Source organism: Atheta coriaria, unplaced genomic scaffold, assembly GCF_025399875.1.
Source record: "Atheta coriaria isolate IRGN ID8LTWV9N9 unplaced genomic scaffold, Caltech_Dcor_3.1 hic_scaffold_9_pilon, whole genome shotgun sequence".
Classification (NCBI taxonomy): Eukaryota; Metazoa; Arthropoda; class Insecta; order Coleoptera; family Staphylinidae; genus Dalotia; species Dalotia coriaria.
The window spans coordinates 7,682,115-7,710,113 of NW_027045451.1; the positions used below are offsets into that span (position 1 = coordinate 7,682,115).

The 27,999-nt window shown below is 32.4% G+C and overlaps 1 protein-coding gene across 3 annotated transcripts; it reads right to left on the minus strand.

Annotated features, from left to right (window-relative positions):
- Positions 1-576: 576 nt before the first annotated feature.
- Positions 577-27,240, minus strand: LOC135799242 (orexin receptor type 2-like). Of its 3 annotated transcripts, XM_065312271.1 has the most exons (7): positions 26,887-27,240; positions 16,975-17,117; positions 14,994-15,308; positions 14,696-14,790; positions 12,681-12,977; positions 12,013-12,056; positions 2,775-2,851 (listed from the first exon to the last, which is right to left on the minus strand). In XM_065312271.1, the coding sequence occupies exons 1-6, from the start codon at positions 27,051-27,053 to the stop codon at positions 12,054-12,056; spliced, it is 1,020 nt and encodes a 339-aa protein (XP_065168343.1). In that variant the 5' UTR covers positions 27,054-27,240; the 3' UTR covers positions 2,775-2,851; positions 12,013-12,053. The 3 variants fall into 3 exon arrangements, with proteins under 3 accessions (XP_065168341.1, XP_065168343.1, XP_065168342.1); XM_065312269.1 differs by lacking the exon at positions 12,013-12,056 and having other exon boundaries at positions 577-2,851; XM_065312270.1 differs by lacking the exons at positions 2,775-2,851; positions 12,013-12,056 and adding an exon at positions 12,466-12,624.
- Positions 27,241-27,999: the final 759 nt, after the last annotated feature.

Consider the following 27,999-nt stretch of genomic DNA (forward strand, 5'->3'; position numbering starts at 1 on the left):
CGCGCACAGCGTCAGATTTGAATTGCAAATTTGGCGAGTGTATGTGGAATGTGAGTGGATGAGTGATATGGGGATAATGCGAATAATTGGAATGATTTCACCCAGAGCACATGCGTGAGGCACGACCACGGTCTTTCTGAGTTTGTGACTTGGCAAGTTTTAAGTAATTAAAAGCTTCATGGTCAATAGGAAATACGGACACATCACAAAACTTGAATATCCGGAGTGAAACACCATAACTAGTTTTTAAAAGTTATGAGGTTGACGTATTCACTTGTTTGGCATTTAATTGATCTCAATTGTTTAATAAAAAATGTCCGGTCACATTTATTTTCATATATAAATTTGGTTTTGTTAACCTAACTAAAAGAGTCAGTTTATAAACACATAAAACACGTTAATATGGAATCATTTTAATATCATAACCATTGGTTTTGCTACTAAAAGCACATTTGTTTATATTTTTAATCAGTCAGTTGCCAATAACGTACCTGACTTGTCGTGTTTTTATGATAACTAAATTATAGTTAAATATTTTTTTTAAACTTGGGAATAGATATAATTATAGGTTACGTATTTTACAAAACGTTGAAATTTATTAAAATTGGAAATTTATAACATCTGCACGATGATGACTTAAAATCTACAACGTTTAGAACAATAAACATGACATCCAATGACATTTTTAATTGTTGTGATGCAATGCTCCATTAATTTCATCTAAAATTATTATGATCGTAATTTAACAGTAAGTACTTATTAAAATATAATCTATAGGTCCTATATTTATTAATTACATCAATTTCATCATGTACGTTTTACGCATACTTCCATTCCCCAATTATTAGAGTATTATCAACGAATGAAGTTATGATTATTTTCGGTATGTTTGGATAGGTGTACAATGATAGTAACATGTATCATTCCTAGAGTCTTTACTTTAATATTATCTGTACATGGAGTGTAAGTATGTGGTAAACATTTTCCAGATGCCCACGGGAATAATTTGACATTTATCTATGGGGAAATTGCCTGACAACTATTTTTGTCGTTTTACTTGAATTTTATGGTCATGTGAGGTGTTATTATTATATTTTGATATAAATGATTTCGATGATTAGCTTGGATCAAGATTTGAGATCAAAATTATAAATACTCGCAGTTTTTTTCGTTTCAAAGACTCTTAATATACATTAAAACAAACAATTACCAAAGACGTCAGCTTGAATAATATCATGCAAATATATGCCAATATAATTTGAGTATATAACTATATTTAACTAGCAGCCTGACTCGGTTTCGCAAGGGAATAGTCTCTTTATAATTTAAAACAAATGCGATCCATTTTCATATTTTGAAATCTTGAATTATCTGCAAAGATATTAATTTTTATGATATAATTGGCAATTTTGATATTCCTACCATATACCATAATATAGCAGATATTTTTAGAAGACTCTTATAACACAAATTATAATAGTTATAATTATAATAGTAAAATTACAAGTTGCAATAAACTGATGCATGTTTTATGATGAATGTTTGCTATGAAAAGTTCTCAAAACTATAATTTACAATTAAAATCTTGTATATTGCGTTTACATGGAAAAATGTTTATAATTAATTTTTATTTTATTAATGGAAAGTTAGCACTAACTTTTTAACTACAAATACTCGAGTACAATAATAATGTTGTCTCGTGAGTGTTGTAAACTTTCCAGACCCGATCTTAACTCAAATTACACATAATAACCTTGTTAACACTTTTAATTAAGACAATTACGAAATTAAATTTAAAAAAATTTGTATAAAAACAAGAGTAAAATGCGAATATTTATAATTTTGATTGGATTCAAACTTAGGTCCTGTTTTTTTTGTTCTTCTTTCCTCCGGAGACTTGAACCACTTAATTTTTAGTTATGTGTTGTAGTAAAAGCATTTTCTTGATGTCATCTTCACTTTCGTTCGCTTTTAGGTCTATTCAATATATATTTTTATCTTTTTGTATTGATACGTCTATTCTCGTGGTGGTACTCATCGCCCACAACCAAACAAAAAGGGTGATTTACTACAATCTGCACTTGCACTAAGCCCACAGAGTTTCATTTTACTTCAGTTGCTTCAGTGTTCACGCCATTCACCACGCTTCACTTTAGTTTAAGAGAATGAAGTATGTAGTGACACAGTCATGCGATAAGTGGCTATAAATATTACTTAAGTGAGCAAAATATCAGGGGCAGCATTTTCTCACACCTATATGATTCACTCATAAAGTTTATAAAAAAATACGAAATATAGGAAACAATAAAATAGCACTGAAAACAAAAGACATTTTTATGACGTTAGAAAATATTGTTGCTTTTAGTGTAAGTTTAGTAACGAAATAAACCAAATTGATTTGAGCATTAGTTAAGTATAGATATTTATATGTTATCCTGGTTGCCATCCACTCCATCACCGATGTTCGCCAATATTGGACAGTTTCAATCGAGCATAGGAGCAATCCAATATTTCTATACACACTGTATAATTTAAGCTCGTAAAACCACTCCGTTTTATGCACAATTACTTTTATCAAATGTGAAATAATAAAACGGCTGTCTTTATTACACTTAACAGTCTTTTGCCTCCGGACTCCTAGCTTTTCTGAAAATCTCATTATACGAACCTTTAATACCCTTTAGTTGGCTTGTTTTGTTTTTAATAATTAAATTTAAACCGCACATGTTTTCGTCGTCTTCTGACTGGATTGTAGTCGACTAAGCGTCATGTGCAGCTGGACATGTATCGGCGGTCCGGTGTTCATCCTTTGCAGGCATCCGCGCTGCATGCTGCCAGAGCTGTCGGCCCACTGCAAAAGAAAAGCAGAAAAACGACCAGATCGATTTGATTCCTTTTGTGTCGAATCGTGTGCTTACTAAAAACTAGCGATGTGCGTCAGTGAACACTCATCCAATGAAACAGGAAAGAGTAGCACTTCCGGCAGGAAATGACAGCAACCAAATTAACTACTGTGCAACAAAGCGCATTTCAGCTAAATATCACTTAATTGGGTTTTTGAATATACTTTTTTGGCATAAATGGAAAGATCATACACACGATTTATAACAAAACTTTTTTTTTCGTCTTCCGTTTTTGAACCGTCCTTTTTCCACGGTTTCAAAACACGAAAAGTGGCACTTAAATCACGGATGGTCAAGGCCTTGACTTTAGTACTTTTAAAGTACTACAGCCCCGTGGTGCATGCGCTTGCACATTTGCCTATGGTGCAGTGCAAGGCCATATGAAATGTCATATAACCCTAAATTTTCTAGTAGGAAGCTCGAAGTTTTAAAATACAAAAAATCAAATACAAAAACTTAAGCTTGGAAATAGAGTGGAAGTAAAAAAAATAGCGCAAGCATCACTTTGCTAAACGTTGTTTATTTAAAGTGTCGCTTAGCTCATTTGATACTTAATACACCATTATTTGCAATTGAAAGTTATTAAAAAGGTTTTTTTTTATCAAAAATAAACTTTTTAACTTTGCTCATTTCGAAAATGTCAATATTTAATTTTAATCGAAGCAAATTCCTAAAACATCTTGGAGCCGATAACGCTGCTACACTACACTTCTTTTAACTTTATATTGTAGGAAACTAACACGGCGTGTTTGTAGTCACTTGATTCTTTGTATAACTATTTATAGCACTTTTAACAAAGTTTCAATATGCACAAAATATTGATAGTTTATCAGCGAAAAATCGAAAAACAACATTTCTGCTTTATTTGTGTTTATTGCAATTAAGTGCTAATCCAATCAAAAAATAAGTATACAAAAACAAGAAATATAACTGGCGTCATCGCGCCTTGCTAATAATAAAGAAGTTTTTATTGAATGTTTGCGAATCTGCTAAAAAAATATTTGTAAATAAACGCCGCAAATCGAAATATAGTCATTTATTCAAGCATTCAGAATATTCGTCACTGAGGATGATCAAACAAGTCTACTTGAACAAGTACTATCATTATATTCTCATACGTATTATATTGTATTATATCATTGTAAATTACTAAATTATAATCGTCTGCTTTCAGGCATTCAATCGTCAAACACCACTCACCAATAATAATATAATTGCACAGGTTCATATTCTATAAACTTGTATTAAATCGAATATAATTTGAGAGCTTGATGTGGCGGCTGGAGTGCGAAGTTTTGTCTTCATATTAAGTATTTAGTCTTGAGTCCCTCAACGTTTCTCTGCGTTTATTTGCGAGGGTAGAAGTGAGAGAGTGAGTGATTGCGTAATGTGAAGATGTCGAGCACATAGAGCTCAATTTGCGCTCAGGGCGCAAACAAAACGTTTTTTTTCCTTGGCCCAACAAATTTCGAAATTAATTTAACTTTGCTCAAATAACACATGCTCCAGTGACATTTTGTTGAAAGTTATTTATTGTCTAGCTGATGAAAATATAGACATAAAGGATCTTATTATTTTTTTGTTGTAATTGACCGCAATTTGCGTATAAAATGACTTTCTACACAATAGATGTGATTTATATTCATAAAACTTAAGTAATCTAGGGTCGTCAAAGCATTAAATTTAATTATGATCCATAATTTAGATTAATTATATTATACCACAATATTATATAATAATATTATAAATGAGAATGTTACTTTGTATGTTTATTTGTTACGTTTTTACGCTAGAATCCCTTAACCAATTTAATAAATTTTTTTATTAAATAACTTTTGAATGCAAAAATATAAGTTTCACTTGTTTCTGTGCAACGTTGTGGAGGTGGAAGTAGAAAAATATCTTTTTCTTCTATGACAGTTTTACAGTTTTAGACACAAAAAGTTGTACTTTATATACGGACGGCCAAGCCGTGAGTAATATCCATTATCAACGGGCATTATTTAAGGCACGGAGCTTGCGTCTGCGCATTTGCCTACGGAGCAGCACAAGACCGTATGAAATGCCATGCGACGTCAGTCAAACACGTGGAACAGGCGCTGCTGCTGCTTATGCCAGAGCAGCACAATGTGGTCCGGCACGGAGTATGATATTTATAACCTTACAGTTTTAGTAATATGCGAGCAAATTTCTATGATTTAAAATACAAAAGTTAAATTATAAAAAAAAACTGAACGTGCGACTATAGTGGAAAATAGCATATGCATCACGTGGCTAAACGTTGTTAAACAGTTGCTCTCAATCAATCGCGTGAGTAAAGTTTCCGTTAAGCCACTTGATCCTTAATATACAATTTTAACTAAGTAAAATCAAGTCGTAAACACATAACGTAAAGAGGGCAAAATAAAAAATAATGGTCTAAATGAAAATTCAATCTTGGTATAGTTATATAATATCAAGATGTCGTTAAACTGAATTATTAGTATTTTTTATTATTTTTTCACTCTAAAAACAAAAAAGAATTAGTTATGCTCCTTTTTGTTAATATCCACGCAGACAAACTTGCAGGCAAAGTTAGTATTACGAAATAAATGCAAATAAATGCAAGTAAATGCAAATTATATGCAAATACTCGTAATATATTATTAATTGTCATGTAACTTATAGCATTGTGTACACAATATTATATTACCTGACGTGTTTGATTGAACTGAATTATGACAATAGTTATAGTTATAGATGTAATTATATGCATTGTTAGCGATTGAACATGCACAATTGATCAATTCCCCGATAAATTAACAGCCTGCCAGCGCTCACGAGTGGAAAGGCAACGCCGCAATGGCGTCGTTATTCCGGTTATTACCATTACAGGACTAACCAAGCGTAATGATGATAAACTACATTTATTGCCCATTGCTCTGCCAGGCATACATGAAGTATGTACTTAAGTGCTCTAAATTTTGAACAATGTAGGCGTAACTTTAAATAATCAGCTTATTGTTGCTCGTTAAATTTTTATTTTTCTTCTCATGTTTTCAACTCATTGGCATTATCGATTTATTTTTTATAAGAATTGTAAGATTAAGGATTCAAAATGATGAATAACCGAGCACCGCGCAGTTTTAGCTACACAGAGAGTGTCATTAGGTCTTGTTACCAATACCGAGCCGACTCCTTCATCAGTCATCGCTAACCCGTACGCGTAACCTTAATCGCTATTTGCAAGAAAGTCCTACCTTCGAATACGATTACAGTCATAATAATCGGAGTCGAGGTTGGTACTACCAGTACCAGCAGGCGTTTAATGGTCTCCTTGGTTTCTGGTTTTCAGTGGGTAATAAATCCACGTTGCGCATATTCTCGCAGGCAGGAAATCTTTCAACTTTCCTTACTTCGGCCAAACGGCATGCTTCATCATGAGGCGCATTATTGCAATTAGCATAAAATAAAGTGGTTGAAATCCGGCACTTCAAAGATTTTCAAATTTTGATTTAGTTGCAATGATAAATTATAATTGCTAAGAAACTCGTTTTTGGATGTTATTAATCTTATGATAGCAGAAATTATTTATTCTAAATATACATCTGAATATACATATTCATGTCATTGAAGTTGTTGATACTTACTTATAATAATCCTCAGAATTTAAAAATAAAACTGTTTTCCAACTGAATAAAAATATCCAGCAGGATTATTATTAAGCGTGAGTGCGCTTTTATTAAGTCTCGACATGGTATTACCATTTTATAAATAGCTGCTGCTTATTGATATCTACTGATATCAACCTATCAGATTTACGTAGATTTATTTAATATGCACGTTTAACATAAAATGACTCAGTTATAATAAATTTAACAAATAAAAATTTTGTTGGATTGAAACAAAGTTTATAAATCTGCTGAAAATGGTGCATTTCATTATTAAAGTTAGCGGTGGATGATGTTTCCAAAACAAAAAAATTAAAACGAAATAACTCAACACCCACGACAAATTTCCGATCGAGTGTAGTTGGACAACTCGAATCAATTTTGTTTAGATTGAGTTTTGTCTTCACAGATTAGAATCAATGAAAAAGTTTCCGGTTTGACGACATAAGCACAACCTAACGATTGGACACAATTTTAAGCGATAAAAAGTAAAATAATTTTTCAAAACAATTTCCAAACGTTATTCATAAACAGTCATCATGTCCATTGAACCTGATTAATATTTCCTTTTCTTCGATTTGTAAGTAAGTATATAAATACCTAAACCCGCTTTTCTATTTCATGCATTCAATCTTTTTACTACTTGATGTTTACGAGGTTGAGCTTTAAAGCTTTGTTGTTTATCATTTAGAAAATAAAGCTGTAATATGATATGACATATGATTAAAATTGCAGAAAATAAAATTGTGTCTAAAATAAAAATAAAAATATAAACATTTCTGATTTTCCTTTTGCTAAAATTATGTTATGCATACTTTCTTATAATTATGTTAAAAAATACGTTTTTAATCAATACTCAACGCATTTCTAAAAAAATACAAAATTGTAAATGACTGAAACATTCTTTTCAGAATTTTATTCTGTAGCAAGTTTGTTCTAAATGTCGGTGGGTTTAAACACGACTGTCTTTAGGGAATTGCAGACTCGGTCCGTCGAAAGACCCAACAAGAATTATACGAAGAGTACAAAACGAGTAAAAGAGTACTTATGAGGAATTTAATTTCAGAAATAGAATAGCTTAACTTGTGTATGAGAAATATAAATGAAATATTTTGATACGTATTTATTAATGAATTTTTAAATTCTTAATTTATCTTAATTTATATTTTTATGTTTTATGCGTAGCAAAAATGGGCAACCTTTTACTTTTGGTAGCAGCTGTGTCTTTTTGTAAGCTTGAATCTTTAGGGAACTGAAATAATATCCCATGAGACAAGTTGTTCAAGCGTGACTTAAATTTTCAATTAAGAAAAAAATGCGTGTTCAGGCGACGTGTGTAGTAGTACGTGTGACGTATGTGTAGATATTGCAACATTGTTGGCATGTGTGAGTCACTCATATATCAAAATTTGTATCATCGATCGATGATTGACGATAGTGCTTGGTGATATCAAAGACGAGCTGTCGCGCGTGAAGGTACTAGTTTAGTTAGTGCTCCTTTGTAGTGCAGAGCTTAGCGTACATTCAGTAAAGTGCACTTATTTCACTAACTGCAAAAAGTGTACATTTTGGGGAAACTAATAGTTCCTCGTATACGACAATCATCAGTGACAATTTTTCATGTGCTCGTATGCAATGTTGCACCGAATTCGACACGCCAGGCATCCTATACTTGCTAAACACATTTCATAGGTAACAAATATATTGAGAATCAGTCAGTGGCATATCTACCATGTACGAGCGTATTAAATCTATGCAATACGTTGGGTATCATGAGCAAAATAAGCTCTATATCGCGGAAAATTTGGTAATTAATCTCCCAAACCCATCTTCATAACTACACGCATTAGGTAGGTAATGCCACCACAAATAAAAACTCTCCACAACAGTGAAGATGGTTTAGGCGAGAAGCAGGACAAGCTATTCAGGCGTCGGCGAGAAAGAAGAAAATATCGGTGGAACTGCACTCCCTAGTGGTGACGAACCGAGACAAAAATACTGGGACAATAAGCGCATAACAATTACTTTTATTCTTACCACAATCTAAATGATAATGAATAGCAGATTCTTGCGTTTTCTGCGAGTATGTATATTATATAGTCATCATGTTTGTTGGGCTACTATTCATGATAATGGGTACGGTCGCAGTTTCTAAAAATTTAAATTATTCGCCACTGGGATCTGTGAAACTAACGGTGCACTGTGAAAAAAATGCCTATGATGTATCGATGATTGATGATCGTGCTCGAATTCGTTAATCTGAAACTACCGCACATAAAACTTTTGTCCATGCAAATCGGAGTAAGTGACTGATAAATTTAAAACTGTCAGCAAAAAAGTCTGCCATTCAAAGAAATAATTTTAATGGTATAAAATTGCAGCGAAAATTAAAGTTGGGTAAACTTTATAAGATCATTTTGTATGTTATAATGTTAATTAAAAGTTATAACAAGCAAACATACTTCATTCGTGTATTTTTCGAGTTTGGGCGGCGGGAAAAAATAATTGTAAATAAACATTGTTGCATACATGTAATAATAATAACTTCTGTGTCTGTTATGTGAACGAAATTTAATTAGCAAAAGTTAGAAATGAATGACATTGCGTAGTGGGCATGTGGCGAGACGATGACATCTCACAACCGTAAAACATAATTTCAACGCTCACCGATGCGAAGATTTCAATTAATTCGCGCTGCGTTCAACCGCTCGAAGTGACTTGCCCGCATTCGTTGCCACCACTGACATGTGCAGAATAGTCTAATACGTTAACACCTATCTGAATTCCTCAAAATACATTATGATTTGTATTATTCCTTTGGTACGGGGAATTTCTAATTTAAATTTCTCGCCCAGAAGTAAAAACAAAATTGCTAATATTCCGAGAAATTATTATATATTTCGTTAGTATTGCAATTTGATGTACAAAAGTTCACTGTTCACCAACTACTAGTTGAACTGTTAACAATTCAGCATTTTAATTGAAAATACACACGCTAAAAGTCTGCTAATGCTCTTGGGTACTTGTGCCCCTGTGAAATCAACCGAAATTTATCCACTATGTTAACTTCTGATTAAAACATGTACATAATGTTAAAATAAGATCATAGGTGAAAATATAAATCTTTATCTATATAACAAAGTTGGGTAGATACATCATTTAAAACTCAAGAATGCCGGTACAGATTTTGATGATTGGTTGGCTTTGTCTCCGCCAGCAGCATAACTATCAAATTATCAAAAATTATGACTTAGAGGGTATAAAATTAGAAATGCCAATTGGTATAAATTCAATTATAGTTATATATCGATAATTCTATATTGAACTCGCTACTTAAAATAAATATAGATTGTGTTTCTGATGGGCCAACACAAGGACAAGTAAAACTGTCATTACACTATTTGTTATGTGTATTGTTGATTTAGACCAACCTCTGTCCCCAACCCGAACAGACAGCTAGCAGAGAAAAGAAATAAAAAACCTGCGACTTTTCTACTTAATCCCTTCGGCACGAGTAAGCACAGGACCGGTCGGTGCAATCTGCTCGTTAACAGCTGCGGAATACCCGCATAAATAGGATATGTCATATTTTAGATATCGACTTGTTTTGAATAAAAAAGTCGCATAATTACCAATGGTAACTGAAATTAACATTTTAATTTAAAACTGATAGCGTGTAAGAATTGAACTAAATTGGATATCATTTGTGTGAAAAACAGAAATACCCATTTGGAAACAATTGTAAATTATTGCTTAATTTAATTGTTCAATGCTTTAAAATGCATTTAAATTATTTTCAATTTCAACAGTATTCATATCAATATGTTAAAATTGAAAACGAATAAATCACTTCCCAATTCGCAAAGATAGGCCCTTTGTGAATACTTCAAAGTAGCGAGCACGAACTATATATTTAATCGCTAGCAGATGACAAATAGCTCGTAGAAATCGATTAACTAAGTTGATGATAAATTTTTTCAGTTCATTTCTTTTCAGAAAATTAAAGTGCGTTTTGGGTGTGGTGCAATTGTCAATATGTAAATTAAACTGTATAAATCACTAAAAATATGTTTTGCTTTTAATGACCAGAAAACTGGAATTTAAGTTTTCATCGGATTTGATTTTATAACGATTTAATTACATATTCTCCTTCTTGGTGAATTAATTCATTATAAGTTAATTTATTAAGTTATTATATAACAAAACCTACTATTAATGGTCACTCCTTTTATTCCTAGTTTCTTCATAATGTTCCTTTGTCAAGCCGTGAAAATTTATACCCGGATCATGTTTTGCAATTATAGAGATCAAACTAACTCGACCAATTCGCCAACATTTGCACGCACCCGAAATTACAAGGCGATGAAATAAGTACTTGTATATATACATTGCACGAATGAAGACAAAGACTGAATATGTTAAATATGTTAATAAGAAAGTTGTAGATACTCGTACAAAGTGAGCTTTCTTTGAACAAATAATTGTATACGTAATTGTCCAATTTGCATTCATTTGTGGATTGTCATACTCGCTACTGGAATTTTATTAACATTTCATTTACAATTTTAATTTTTGATTGTTTAATGTATCTTTATGATAGCAGATAGCAATGATCAAATATTGATTGCTTTATTACTGTTTGTATTGAAACTCGATGCTAATGAAAACCGGCGATAATATCAATATGTAATTATTGAGTTTCTAATAAAAGTTCGCTGAATGGAAATATGAATTTTGATGATTAATGACGAGATAATGTAATAAACGAATAAATATTTGTCTTTGAAATGAATGAAAGCGTTCAATACTTTCATTGAATTTAATTTACTTTTATGTCAAACATGAGTTCAACTTATACAATTAAAACCTTTATACTTAAAAGTAAAAGTAAGTAATTGAATTTCGTTGGAATGTTATCTCCGAATTGAAATCGTCAGGCAATTATTTGTAAATCACATTAATCCACGTTACTCGCCCACAACAAATGCATTCGGCCATCATTAATACCCTCAATTATTCGCGTCAGTTGCTACACATCAACATTTCCTAGAAGCTCCTCAAATCGACTTGGATTTAAGAAGAAAATGATACTACAAACGTCCTGTCGACTTTATTTCATCCCGCATTTTCCTATACTCGTATTCTCCGTCTGAATTTTGAATGTTATATTCCTTAACATGCTTTGCAAGTCTATCAATTTGATTTTTTCTATTTCATTCCATTTCATTCGCATGCAGGAGAAAAAAATTCCAATACATAACCGCAACAATGCAATGTCATTTAGTATGTATATTGTAGGCAGCACACAACGCAAGTTGACACCATTATAGGAGGTGCCCAGCGAAGCGGCAAAACGCCAACGTTGTCGCATAAAAATACGCCATGATACTCAAAAAAGAAGATAATGATACGCAATGATACGCAATATGCGGTTGAGAGAACACATCAATCAAACTTACGCTGGTTCCGCTCGACACCACCACACCCTCGGTCCTTTCGCTCACTATGTACACGCACAGAAACAACACCGAACAGACCAAAAACAGAAGAATATTACACGACATTCATACACATCAAATTTATGATTATCAACAAGTGACTACGACTACGTATCTCGCAACAATTAAATAAGACAGTAATAACGTAATAAAACGAGTAATAATGAAGAAATAAACGTGAAATATAAAACGAGATAATAAGCAACCCAAATTACAGTTTGCAATTACACAGGTGGTGTTGTGTGTGTTGCGGTACTTTGCTACGTGAATGAAACTTTATTCCCGGGAGGATTTGACGCGTTTATGCTTTTAAGTATTTTTATAACACAACATTTTCCTATATAAATCCACCCGAGCCTTGAGAATGCTTAAAATATAACACATACTTTATAGGCGTGAATAAAACAAAAGAAGTGTTTGATAAAACACCACGAAACATCAACGTATATTGGCTGTAATGAGTGTAATAACAACATAATTGGCTACATTCATATAAGCGGCGCGTGCGTATGAAATAAAACACTGAAAAAATTAAAATCACGAAACCACACATCACTACTGGATCAATAATTCCTAAAACGACCAGATAAATAATTTAAGGGTTTAATAAGATGGCAAAAATCTTCTACCTGTACTTGCAGACGTCGATTGCGGCCATTATGGTAGTTGATCGGTGAGGTGCACAGCAGTTGACGCAGCGACGTACGGAAGTTTTTCGACATCACACAGTATATTATTGGATTCAGTGCGGAGTTCATGTGTCCAAGTAGAAGTGTATACTGATCGTAAGAAATGCCCCACGCAACATTTTGAAAATCCAATAGCAGACGAGCTGTGTTGTATGGTAACCAGCAGGACGCAAAAATCACCACCAGGAGAAGTAATATCCATGCAACTCGTTTCCTCTCGCGTACAATGCGATAATTCTAAACAAAATAAAATAAATTATTCAGACTACAGTCAATTTTTATTTACGTTGTAATAAACTTTCAATTTTACAAATCTGTTGAATGACCGATAGGCAACAAACCAACTACCGCGTAATATCCGCCCCATTATACATTACGACCGGCTGAACACTGCGAATTGCGTGGGCGTGCGTCGACGAGACGGTTTCTTTGACATGCAAATTCTGAGCGTCATCATGTGATCCACCATCGACACACGACATCACTAGAGTTAGAGTGACGCATTCAATTTGCAAGTGTGAGACTGTGGGAAGGGTGAGGAAGACTAAAAACATGACGACGCAATTAATAGAAAACGGTGGCGATGTCGCCGACTTGCACACTTGACAGCAACGCGGTTACGCGAAGGAACGTGTAACAAGAGAATCACACTCCCAGTTGTACTACTTGTCATAAACAGATGCGCGTGGAGGGTGAGAAGATGTGGGGAGACACAAACTTAGCGATTACATTGTTTAATTTAATAATCCCGCAGTGTATTCGAATTATTTCTGCTAAAGATAAAGCAATTATTTATGCGCATGCGTATTCCATATTTTGGTAGACATATTTCTTGTCAGTAAACATGCCAAATAAAACTTCTTTATTTTTGTGCCTTTTACGTTTCTATTATTTCGTATTTCCCAAATCATCAATTTCTGCTTGACCAGCTTGTTAGTAAAACAATATATTATGTAATGCGGATTTGTGGTTGGCTTGTGAAGGTTGGATCCAATCTTGAACGCTCGCGTTTGATTGTTTATATGCCTTTGTTTGAAAGTTTGATCGGTTCCGCGGCAACAAACACGAAGCTAAAGATAATGGGAGATAACCTCGGACAAATCAAGATATTCGACAAATACTTCAACTATGAGTGTTTTCTCAGAGTTGCAGTCCTTCATTATTTAATGACATCTACAAAAAAGTAATGACGAAGTTGTGGATGGAATACGTGAAGCAGAGTTTCTATATTTTATAATAAAAGTATACAAATATTGAACATGTGCATTATGCTTTGCTTTTACAGCTGTCAAAATCAGATGTCACAACTTGTTGACGTGATGTGAATGCAACCACAGCCCACAACCCACGTCCACTCATATTCGCATCAATGAACTTCTGACTGATTCATAGATGGTGAAACTATACCCGATTTATATATCAGAAAATATTTTCGATTTTATTTCATACGGTTACGAAAAATAAAAGAGTTTTGTTTTATTTTCCCGTGTGGATCTATCATTATAACGTATTGTGTATCTTATTACTTTTAATGGCTTTGTTTACCTATAAACATCCCTATTATTACATCATTATAATCATACTCTACGTCCTATCCGCTGTTAATGTGGGGATGTCGGGCTTTTTAGCCGGGCGAGTAAAGTGTATCATGGTTTATTGGTTTCGGTTGAAGCAATATGTGCACAACGGCACATTAAACGCTTTAAAAAAATTCGCCCCACATCGCTGGCTAGAATGGCCAGCATAGCGCTGATCATATATCAATTAAATTGACGCTGTGTTGATGATGTAGTTCGCTCAGATTTCCTCATTATGAACGTATTTCAACACGAAAACAAAAATAAACCATAACCTCAAAATCAAAATGAAAAGTAGTTGAAGTTGGGTTATACAAAAAGAGTCTATAGACTAAGAACAACTTATATGAAATTAAGATAAAAAAGTTATGAGGGTACCTGTTGAGTGCTGAAACTATTGTTGTCATCTGAAGGCGGCCGATCCGAGCACAACTTCTTACCCATCATAGCATAAGCCAGAAAGATGATGACTCCTAGAAGCAATAAAGCCGACCATCTTACAAAGTTTGCACAAAGTTTTACAACATGACAACTTCACTACGTCATATTTTCATAGTCTTATAGTATTAACGTCAACTTTTCATTTACAACCACTAAACCTCTTTTCGACTTAGAAAATAAGCAGATTTTGACTTCAACACTTGACTTTAACTAAAAAATAATCTTGTGTGTTTACCTGGTATAGCAAACATAACCAAAAAGAAAATGGTGCTAAACACGTTTTTTGTCAGGTAACTCCCGACATGATCCCAGTCTTCTCCACAGAAGACATACTCTGACTCGGCGCAGAGTGGTTCTAATGGATAAGTTTCCATGTTCGTTACAATGAGCAGTGGTGAGAAGATAATCATAGGAACGGCCCATAGCAACATGATGATTGTGATGGTGGAGCGCCGCGTTGCTGGCCCAAATGCGAAAGGTTGATTGATGGCGATGTAGCGGTCCAATGCCATCGCTGTTATTGTAAAGACGCTGGATGCTACTGATATACCTAAACAAACACAAAAACACAAACAGATAATGAACATTAATCATTTCAGGCTGTTTTTAATAAGTGCATTATTAAATGCGCAATTTAATTAAATGCGCTGTAAAGTTTATATTTATAAAGCGAGATTTTGAAATGAAAATGCTTTACATAAAGTATAGGATATAATTTGTGCAGCGCTGCAGATGACAATCTAATTAATTCGTATTGAACTAGTAGAATATTTTTATTCTTTGGTGTTATTTTTAATTCAGTTATACAACTAAAAAATATGATTTCTAAGAGGAAAATTTGTTAAATAATGAACTAAGATAAAATAGATTTCTATTCATACATATATAATGTGATAACATAAAAGAAAGACGACAAAGAGAACAAAGATAGCGAATGCGCAGAATATCCCAGAACAGGATATGAATGCCAACGACAGCGATAATAAAACACAATGCGCACGAGAAGCGTAAGACGGTAAAACGTTGAGACATTCATGAAAAACTATTCTTCAAGTTGAAAACTTCCACTTGCTTCCGCAAGGCGTTGAAATACTACATGTCGGAATGCTACCAAGTACTAGGGTAGCGCAGGAAGTTAGAAGTATACAACGAACACAACAAAACTGAATACCAAACGAAATACGAAGAAGAAAGTAGAAAAGTAACGAATATAGACGCACACGATGACAAGCAGAAAATATTGCTGCGATTGAAATATGTTGGAACGATGTGAGCAAGTTTGAAAAATGAATTGCTAACTTATAATTATTTATAATAGCTCATTTGTTAGGAGGTACATGTAATATCTACTTAAATATTAAATTTCAAAGGGCGTTACTCGTTATAACTTTGTTCAACAACGTCAATTACACTTGACTATCGCAAAGTTTGATTTTGATTTTAATCAATTATGTTGATGCTGTCATCTTGAATTACAAATGCATTTAAGTTTTGGGAAGTAAATTAAAGTTTTATTATATTGACATTTTTAATCGACGATTTTTATAATGAAAGTGGAGGATAAACTAAATGTAATATATTTAAAAATGTATTTTGTGTTGCCTACATTAAAGTGAGCATAGTCACAATGCATAACCTTAAAAATAAAAGCGAAGTAAATAATTTTCTTAGTTTTATTAAACAAGCCATCAAATTGACTAGAGTATATCTAATTAACCCTGTCTGGGATTTGCACCAATTTAATTATGTTATACGAGTAACCTATTCCTTCTTCCTGCATCATAATATCTAAAATTTAATATTAAACTAATTGAATTTTAATGAATCATAAATTATTAAGTTTGAGCCATAAATAAATGAAAATACGAATAATATAACAATCAATATATTCTAGTTTTAGCTCATAATGATCCTTGGCACTCACAAGGATGATGGTTATACTCACAAAGGAATGAGACCCCAACTTAAGTTAATTAATTTACCTATATTGTTAGCCTTCGCTTGCACATTGCTTCAATGTAGTGGTTTCAGCGTAATCCTCGCTCGAAAACAAACATTCTTAGGTACAATATTAGTTCGTCCTAATTAACACACAGGACGCGCCAAGAACAAGGTACGAACATCATTTTCTTTGGACAACAACTACATCATCAATATTGACAAATACGAAACGTAACGATAAGACACGCAGCTATTTGTTTACGGTAAGTACTTACATTGCATGTAATTGAGTAGCTTGCAGGGATATTGACCGAATTTCCATGACATTGTGTAGGCCGACCATGCGCCCATCGGCATGCAGACGATCGTCACCAGCAGATCAGCGATTGATAAATTTACGAGGAAATAATTTGTTATGCTGAAAAAAAATTCATAAATTTTAGAAATTAGGAAAGAAGTACGAGTAAATATACACCAAAAATAATGATCAACATATATTGTAAATAGATATTTAGTAGATATTTACTGTCACATATTTCACATTATCCTAATGGAATAAAATATGTGAAATAGAATATGTCATAACAGGCAAAATGAAAGTAATAAAAGTCTACCGGCTTCACGTCAGGTTAGCATCTGCTAGGACGATATAATCTAAAGATATGGAAGTAAACGGTCAACTTTTTACTATTCATAGACTTAATATTGAGTAATTATATATTCAGGAAATTAAACCAAAGAAAATCTTTTTGAAAAGTTTTTAAGTTAAAAACTTTTTTAAATTAAGAATTACGTCTTGAATTCTAAATTGATGATACCAATACTTTTTCTTTGATATTGATAGTAAAAATTTCATTTTAACACTAAGCCACTAAACAAGAAATTATTTAAATTCAAAAATATTGTCAATTAGCTTTTACTCGCGCCTTTCGTCCCGGTGTTTAATAAAAATGGAATTCGTTTTTACTCTCTTGTTTTAGACATAGTATGTGTCAATTATATCAATAAGATTCGCAATTTTATTTTAAAGAAATTAATTATATAAATAATTGCTAATAATGCACTTCAGCGCGCCATCTCGGATTCAACTATTTAACTATAACTATGATTGAATCTCAGTGCCAACCTTCATAGAAAAGAACAGTCTTTATGGTTTTCCCGGCAATTATTCAAAATTTTCTAGCCGTAATAACCATCCTTGGACTTCATCAAACATTAAAAAAAAGAATTGGCCAAATTGGTTTAGGCGTTGTTGAATTATGCGCTTACCAACAGATTTTGCGATTCATATTTATATTATAGATTGTACATTTTCAATCAAATTAATACCTCACTTCACAAAACCTCACTGATTGTCTATCCCTATGTGCAATTAACGCTCAAGTGTTAATTAAATGTTTTATCACTGTAGCGGCGGCGCTGTGCATTTTTTCCACCGGAAATGCGTTTAAAATTTCCGCTCGCTTCAAGTACGCGAAGTGCACATTCGTGTCGCGCAATCAAATTACGAGTAGACTTTTTTCTGCGTACCGACTCTACAAAGCCCTAGGTTTCATTTTTCTCTCAATTCCCGTTTTTAATATTTAAATACAAAAAATACTTAGTAGAGAAAAACATTTTTAATCAATATTTTCGTCTTTTATATAAATATTATTTATATATATTTTCGGATAACCAGAAAGTTCACTTTCAGCTTTTCAAAGCTTTTAATTTCGATGATTCCGACACGCTTTGCGTTTAAATTTGAGTTGGAATTCTGCATCGTGTGAGACGCAAAGTTTATTGCTCATATGCTCATATTGCTCATACTTTGATGATGAAAGCGATGAAAATGTTTGAGAGAAAATTGCCCAAAATGTAAATGGAATAATTGAATTTTTACGACTTTTTTCCTCAACTCGTACAATATTGGTAGCATAAAATACAAAAATTCTAAAAAGTTGTAAATGTTTATATTTCATATTCGACTCAAACTCAATTATATTTGAAAACATTACATTTTATATGCTAGTGAATAAAATACTCGTATAGATAGAGAATTTATCTCGTCAATAATTCTCGGAAATGTTGTTATAAAAATCAATTTGACGATTTCTTAGAAATGTTTCTATTGGAAGCATAGACACTGTTTGGATTCTTAATAATATTTTTAGTGTATCACAGAAAAAATAATATTTTCCTGTTTCCTGCTTCGGAAGAAGGATGTCCACAGTGTTGGCACCGGTCGGTAACTTAATTACCGCCGTGAAACATCCCGAAAGGCCATTTCGAACGTTTCTGGCGCACACTTTATGTAAGTGCAGAATTTCCGACGCCTTAGTCGGCACAAACGACTCTCCCGATGTTTCACTTTATCCCGGATCGGAAACTCGTTACGCCCAAGTGCCCACGTCTTTGGCATTTTGGCAGATGTAAATTGTGTATTATGTTTCAATGTAGGAGTAAAATGAAATCAACTGCAACGATTATTTTTCACTCGTAGTTAACACCATATTATTTCGGTCACTAGCAACACTCACAACTTTGTTTTTATAGGTTTTAGTATACAAAATTACTAGCATTATTAGCATTATGAACTAATTGTTTTCATGTTCCTTTTATCAAATTTCCGATTTTATGTTAAAGAAATGGAAAATAAATTATATTACGATAGTAATTATTATGTGTCAATATCAACTTTAATTTCTTATTTTCACCCTTCAAGTTATGTTTTTGCAACATAAAGCAGCCAGAGCAAACAAATTGATAACTGAATTTCTCTTAATAAATTGAGTCGCAAAATTAATTTCCTAATGTACCCTGTTTGACCAAGATGATCATTTTATGTGGGAAAAATATTTTCATTATTTTCTCTTCAATACTTCATATTCTTTTACTTTTTGAACTTTGATTAAATTTCTACAAATACTTCCAACACAAAATTGGCCAAATCAATCTAGCGGTTATGTAGTTTTAGGGAGCTTAACAGACATCAATTCATTTTTATATATTTACATAAATTGACAAACCGGCGTCAGGCATTTCCTCTGCTTTAGTTGTCAACAAGTTAAATTAAATTCAGAAAACATAATAAGCAAATAAATAAGACTACATTGTACTCTTGAAATGAGATATTCAGACAAAACACTGATTTGAATCATTTTTGTTTATTACTTTCATAAAACACTTACTGGTCGTCAATGGTAAACAACGTCAATGACGGAAAATTCGTCTTAACTTTTACTAATAAACGCAGCGATGTGAAATATTCGCCGCGTTTGAGATTTTTACTCCCGAACAAAGTATTTCTGCTATTCTGTCAAATATGGCAATGCTGTAATATTTATATGTGATGGTGTGTTACGTGATATCACCGCTTCCCGCCTGTGGTTTACTTCAGCAAATTGTTATTTGCGACTTCTTTTGTCTTTGAATTTCCACCGCTGCTATATAAATGAAATTTGAACGTATTCTGCACTTCCACGTAGTGCTTTTCGAAAATTTGCAAACAATGTGTGGCACAGTTTCAATTCTAAAGGATGTTCGACGCAGAAAATTCTCCTTCATTGTGAGACGTTTAAACTAGAAATAGACTTATTTTTAATATTGGAGATATTGGGAAATCTACGTATGTTGAATGAAATATTGGCAACAACTGCAATTTTTGTAGAATTGAGTTCTGCACAATTTGTGATTTTCCGGAAAATATTGGAAACGACTAAATCGATTCGTAAACTCGACAGATGGAAAATGGATAATTGTGTTTTACGCCATGCACAGTTACCTTCAACATTCGCACCTTTAGATTTTTTTTCTGAAATTTGATATTTTTGATTGAAATTCCCACATCGTCAAAATTTTAGCCAAAATGATTTTTATATTGAAATCCATTTTTGTATACGTTTACTCTATTCTAACATAACATTAAGTTTAATAGTTTATAACAGTTTTCTTTGTTTTTGTTTTTATTTAATTTTCATTAATTTGCAATGTTTTGTTTAATTTTAGTTGGTTTTCTTCAATCTTCTTCGGTCCCGTCCGGTTTTATTTAGCAGTGTCCGTTTTTCGTGCTGTGGTTCAATGTTGTTTGTTTGCAACAAGCTGGGGGATGCTTCAATAAAACTTGTACGTAAAGTGCGAGTAACTCGCTTAACTTTAAAAGGTGCGAGGCCTTTGAGGAAATAAATCACTTTGTACAACTTTCAGCCGTTAACCAACAACTGTGTGTTTTGCATTTGCAGCAACGTTGATTTATCGGAAAAGAAAGAAGATTAATGATTACATTTATTTCCTTATGTGTGATGTAATCTGTGTTTATAACCAGTTATTTATTATACCTAAATTTAATTATTATATTTTACTGACCTACATTATAATTATTCGAAGTAATTTTAATTTAGTGAATGAATTTGAAACAAAAAAATGTATAAATATAAATAATTCTTGTGTAAATTTATCCAAAAATTTCGCAAATTGCAAAAAAATGCGCAAAAAAGATCTGATCGAAAAGAATATACCTAGCAAATTGTAATTTGATTAATCGTCCGCTCGACGAAAATGTAATTAAGTATCTCTCGATTCCATTCCAATCGACTCCATTCAATTTTATTCTCTTCCATTCGATACGAATCGACAAAAGAACAGTTTTTATACGCGCATACGGACTTAATGCTAGAATGCCTTTTCAGATGATCACACAAATCGAAAAATATACGTACTATAAACAAATCAATAACATAAAATACCAAAAAATACTAATGTGAATAATGAAAAAAAACTAAAACGAAAAAATAGAGTCAGACTTTTTGGGGAGCAGAAAATGTCCTTGGGCAACAATATGGCGCTCAATTATAGTGATTCCACAAATTTATCACAATCGTTGATAGTATTGCCATGAAAACTTCTAAACTAACTGTTTTTTTTATGCTACGAGTATATTTTGTAGATAACATTACTTTTTATTAAGATATTCAACTACAATGTTATTAGTACCAAAAATAATAAAGTTTTCTCAATAAAAATATATCATATAAAGCAGGAAAATGCAGTAGTAACATTAGTAATGTTGTAATAATATTAATTCAACTTGTTCTGAAGTGTTCTAATTATTCCTGCAACTTCTCATTAAAACATTCTTCACTTCTACGCAAATAATAATTTAATTCTTCAGTAATTTTCAACTTCTCACATGATTCATCACTTCATTCATTGCCGTACAAAGTAAACACGGTACATACATTAAGATAAACTCCTAATTCTGTTTGTAGACAACATAATAATAAGGTACGCATCAAATGTACTTAATTAATCATGAAATTTGTCAAACAGAGTACCAACCGTTTCGTGTAAAGTGCTGAACGTTCCAACTGTTTACGCTCAAGTTTTCGACTTGACAAACAAAAGCGCTGATTAATATTTTGCCGCTTGACTGTGCGTTTTATTTCGCAGGGAAGTAAACAAGGGTGGCCATCAAAGAGCACGCCCAATCAGCTCTCAACCTGGCAGGTATCGGGTAAACAGTTACAGCTTTCATATCATTCGACAAGCTGTAGAGGAAAATAGAATTTGGTCCAAAATACCACAACAACGTTGATTACTAACGCATGTTGCCTGCCTAAACATGCCATCAGTCATCATCCATTATTTGTTCAGGTATTGCATGTAACGTGACTCGTAAAACATTAAAAAAACGGCTAAAATGTGAAATTTAATCATTTTCATGACACAAAATAAAAATATAATAAAAACGTAAACGTGTCTATTTTCATTTAATTTTGTTATAAAAGCAGGTTTAAATAATACAACGCAGAATAAATACGATATGATACGTGTCAATAGAGATTTGTATTTTATATTTGTTAAGCTTCGCTGAGCAGTCATTTTATAACTGTTTTTGTGTTCGCAGGCAATGAAAAACGCCAATAAAAATGTTAATCTTCACCATGCAGAGTAAATTCAATGCGTTTTTGTGGGAGTTATCTTATTTGCGGTGTGTTGAAAAGTTTTTATTTAATAAATTGCAATAATAATAAATTCTGCGACGATTTAATGAAGAACTAACAAAAAAGAAAGAATGACAAATGAGATTTTCCACATATCTGGTTTGATTAATAATAAATTTTTATATTTGATTAGAATTTTTAGTAACAACCCTTCCTGTTGTAATAAATAAGTTGATTTTATTTTTATCTTTTTTCATTCTTTTAAAAACTTTGTATTTTGCTTTCTGCTTCTCTAATGCTAGTTTTCTTCTACTTTACGAAAAGAAACTAATGATTCTCATTTATAATAAACATGATTGCGCCACTCCACACAGACGCATTTATACTGTTCACTATTCCTGCTATTCGTCGTGCTAACAACTTGGAACGACTTGTTTTTCGCTCATTTCCCGCGCGATGGCCACCATTTTATATAACGTACAATGAAGGAGTTTTGTATTAAAAGATAAACATGATAAACATCCAGCTGTTCACTTTTATTGTTCAATATTACTGTGCACTCAGGGATTCAGTATAAACTACAAAGCGTTTAATTTCTGGACTAAACTGCATTGTTCATAGTACGTGAATAAGCTTAATTTATATCACAACTTGAGTACCTGCGCAATTTCATAGTTTCATGGGTTGATTGTTTGGTGCAAAAAAAACTGTCAAATTTTATCTAGCATTTCAATATTTCTAGTTTTCGTAAAATTCGTAAAAGTGATTGATGTGTAAGTTATTAACGTGAGTATTTAATACGCAATTGAATGGGCCTTGCGTGAAGTTGCGTTTGCGATGCGGTCGACCAAATCGCACGAAAATAGAACGTGTTTACGACAAGGCGCGCTCGTGCAAACACACGCGAAGGAATAACAAATAATGTCCACCTTATTATCGCCGAATTGGTGCGCAATAAACTCACGCCCAAATAAAATCGTGTGAAATAAAGTTTATCCAGTCATAAACGTAAATTAAATTGCTTTTTTCGACTTTATATACAAAACACTGAAGTATTTAAGAAAGTAATAAAAATAATCAAATAAAAATACAAAACAATCATTTTCACTCAAAAAGCTTAAAAATTGGCTCAAAATTTTTAAAACATTGTAGGTACTATTGAATAGAATTTGTTGATTGAATATTCGACATGTTCAAATTGAAATCAATTGAATATTTTAAAGCCTGCGTTCAAATATGCAAATTCAATTTGTTCATATTGAATGTAGCTTAACCAAGTTCTGAAATGCTAAAGCGCTGAACTTACATCGTTGTTTCTTTAACTGAATCTTGCAATTTCAAGCGTCGTGCAAGCAAAGCTTCTTCATGAAGGTAGATATTTCTTATTTAATGCAGTCAGTTTGCAAAACTAATTATTTAACCAGATTAAAACCCAAAGGAGACTTGAAAGTCGCACGAATTTAATATGTTCAACCTATGGCGACACATTGCCACCACGCATTAAAATTCAACGTGTATAATATGTACATTATATACTGGAACCACTTTATAATCTGTGATCTCCGTATTGCGTTCGTTTGTTAATTATGTCATCTTGCTAACGCTACCATAACTTAATAAACCATACGCGTAGAGTAGTGTATAAATTTGGTGGCGTACTTTATAACTTATTTAGTGCGCAAGGTAGATTGTGTATGCGTGTAAAATTAGGAAAACGCTGAGCCAGATAGAAAAGCAACTTTAATAAATCAATCTGCGTCAGCGTCACTGTCACACCATCGCGGAAAATAGCAAAATTGCGGCGACAAGGTCGCCGGAAATTCGCTGGCTTAGAAGAAAACCTAATAACGGTTGACAATTAGTGCGTTAATGCATAATTTTTGATTAATTGCGTTTGCGATTTTCAATGGCACAACACCCCACGGACTGTCATAAAAAGTAACACAATATAGTGGATTTTTAAAGGCTTTTAAAAGTTTTATACACGCTTTAAAAAGCTTTAAATTAGTTTACATTAGACGCACGACTAAATAGTCGTTAATTTCAGTTAATTTAATGGTGCTATGAAATGCATTACAACCATTTAATCCCATAAATAAATTAAAATGATTTGTACGCAAATATTTGATTGCAAATAAATTATGGTAGCTATTAAAATAATTACTGAAATAAATGTGTTTGATTCGGATGAGATTTAATAGTTTTATTTTAGTTTCCATTAAATTACTCAGCAATTATTTTTAGTACGCTTACAATAACAACGTTCGGCAATGTTTTCATTAGTTGGTTTAAATTTGGATTCTACAGCAAACTTTTATTGACCATATTTAGTTATATAAACTGATGTTCACGCTATAGAAAATTTTTGTTTTTGTTGTAAATAATATCTTTTTATATTCTTAAAATTCCAAGGATAGGATTGAGAATGAAATATTATTTAATACAGAATATTTATCAATATTGTGTATTAAATATTTTCAAATATCTAGTTTTATTATGTTTTTTAATCAAAAACGTTCGCATTTTACAAAAAAGCTTATTGCACAGTTTTAAAGTTTCTGTAAAATTCATGCTGGAAATTAGATTGTCTACTTATGCATGATTTTATTTAAAATCACCACGGCAGAAGCGGCAAACAGAATTTATTATGAGATATAATCTGTAGTTGGATGCTTATACCTCAACTCAAATATGTTTCATTTGTACCATAATTTAATTTAAAATATAGTTCTGTGAAAGTTTAAAATTTCTCGTCTTGTATTTAAAATTTTAAAGGCTTATATATGCAAAATATTTTTTGCGTGGGCGTCCATTGTAGAAAAAGTATACATAAAGTCTTTGAGAACCTTGCCACAAAAGATGCACAACTTTTTCCCGAGTTGTTTGATGCTGAACATGTTTTTATATTAAATTTTTGCCTTTACCACAGTTACAGCAATATAAAACTTAATTTCCAAGATGGTGCCTAAGTATAATCACACTTTTCAAAAAACTTATTTCATGTTATGTTCTTCCATAAAAACACATTTTTTTAATAGCAAAGTTATAAAATAAATAAAATTTTGTTACTAATTAAAAGAAAACATTAATATCATGATAACGAATCGAAATTATTGCATTAAGATATTATATCCACATTTGAACCTCTTAATCTTAATCATTTTCATAATTTCGACGCCACAAACAACTCATTAGCGTTAATTACAATAATAATTACAATCGTTTCTTATATTTTCCCTTTCGCTAATTTGTGCTTTTAGAAAATGAATTTTTGATTAATACAAAAGCCACAACTTCTCACAATGCAAAGAAATTGCAAAGAAAGAGAAAAGTTGAGGCTATATTACTTCTCAGTTCAAGATTTGCATTTATTCTCCAATTATAATTACACATTTCAGCCATGATTATAAGATTTTCGTACTTTCCTGGTTTCCTTTCATCAGCGGTTATTATCAATATTTGAAATCTTTCGGACGTCAAGTTTTGTTTGTTGAAAAATTAAACTTTTGATTAAAACGACGCAATAATTGAGATTGAAACTTTTTGCAAAAGCGTTAAACATTAAAGGTTTCCTACAGGAAGGTAGCCGAACACCTATAAAGAAATTTTGTTTGCTTTCACCGATTCTTATTTTTAGAATTAATAAAAAGGGAGCTGTTCATTTTGTCGCAGGTGTTATTTTGCTTATTTCCGTGATTCGTTTTTTGGTATACAATAAAAATAAAAATAAAAATAAAAATATCTTAACAGGTATTTTATATTTTGAGAAAATCATTGTGTTTTATATTTATGCATTATTCATTGAACAATATCTTGCTCTGGCTTGACGTGCTTCCTGAATACCAATTATTCACTGAATCAGAAGTAATATGCTACCACTTTTTGATTTTTTGTTGTTGTGCGGAAACGCTGCTAATATAGCGTGAACAACGATTTGAACGCAAGGATAAACATGGATTTAGGAGAATCTGATTTACTGCGAATGCATGATTCATATTATGAACAATGTTTCAAAACCGACATCAACAACAATTATATTTCATCTGAATTTCAATTATTTTTTAATGCTACTTTACTTCAATTTGTTTAGGTTGGCGTTGAAATTAATTGTGAATTAATTAATTAATTAACACCAAGTGCAAAATTTAAAAAAAATGTTTTTTACTGTTTTATATCAAAACCAGGTTTAATATTATTTTCTCCAAATGTATAGATTGAATTTAATTTGAATAATAATTTATACCAGTTAGTTATAAATTTACTTACTTTCTCATGTAGTGAAATTTGACAACCACCGTAATAACTAGAACGTTTGCGATGAGCGCAATCAAACCCACAGGAACATACAGTCCAATGACCACATAATTAGTGTGGTCAAAATTGCACGGAATTGTGATATTTGTTGATATAATAGTCTCGTTCACAAACTCCATTTTAACGCGTTAATATCGTTATCACGTAACAAATAAAATTAAAAATTATTTTAATTCCGACGAATTTAATTAAATCAGTTGCGTTGATTGGCGGTTTTGGAGGTTTTCCACGCATGAACACGCACGAAAACTCGTGAAAAGCGCGCGTGGGCTTTCCAAGCGGTGGCCGTTTCAGTGGCGAGTGCCAGAGATGTTCGTCGACTGACGAGCATAGCGGCGGCGGCAACGCCGTTGGTGGCGGTGGCGGCAGCGCTCAAGAAACGGCGGAGGCGCTTACAAAGCAGGAAAGCACGATTGCGCGTTTGATGCCGCCACAAATTCTACCAATTTCTATTTAATTACACTGTCATAATTTAATATTAAAGGCAATGCGAATATTTTACGAAATATTAGTTTAGAGCCTAAATTGCAATTTTTGATGAGATTTTTGGGCGTTGCTAATGTTGTTGCTAACAAAAATAGCTTCTGTCTAAAGAACATTAATAATATTATGTTTTAAATTTATTTGGTTTTATAAATACGTTTTAAATACTTCAAAATACGAAAAATTAACGAAATAATTGTAATTTTATTGTAACTTATATTACAATAGTAGGTATATTAAGTATCAAGTAGTTAGATGGAAGTTTCTGTCACAAGATTGATTGAGAGCAAGCGTTTAATCAATCGAGTGTTTAACAACGTTTAGCCATGTGGTGCTTATGCTATTTTTTCTATTTCTACTTTATTACCTCGTGCCGGAATATGTGACTGTTGTGACTTTTTGACTGACGGTACACGGCATTTCATATGGTCTTGTGCTGCACCGCAGGGAATTGCGCAGGCGCAAGCTTCACACCGTGACTAAAGCCCGTGACTAAATTAAAGTAATTTAATTATAGCCTTGGCCGTCTGTGTTAAAAGTACCACTTTTTGTGTCACAAAAACGTAAAAAAACTGGCGCATT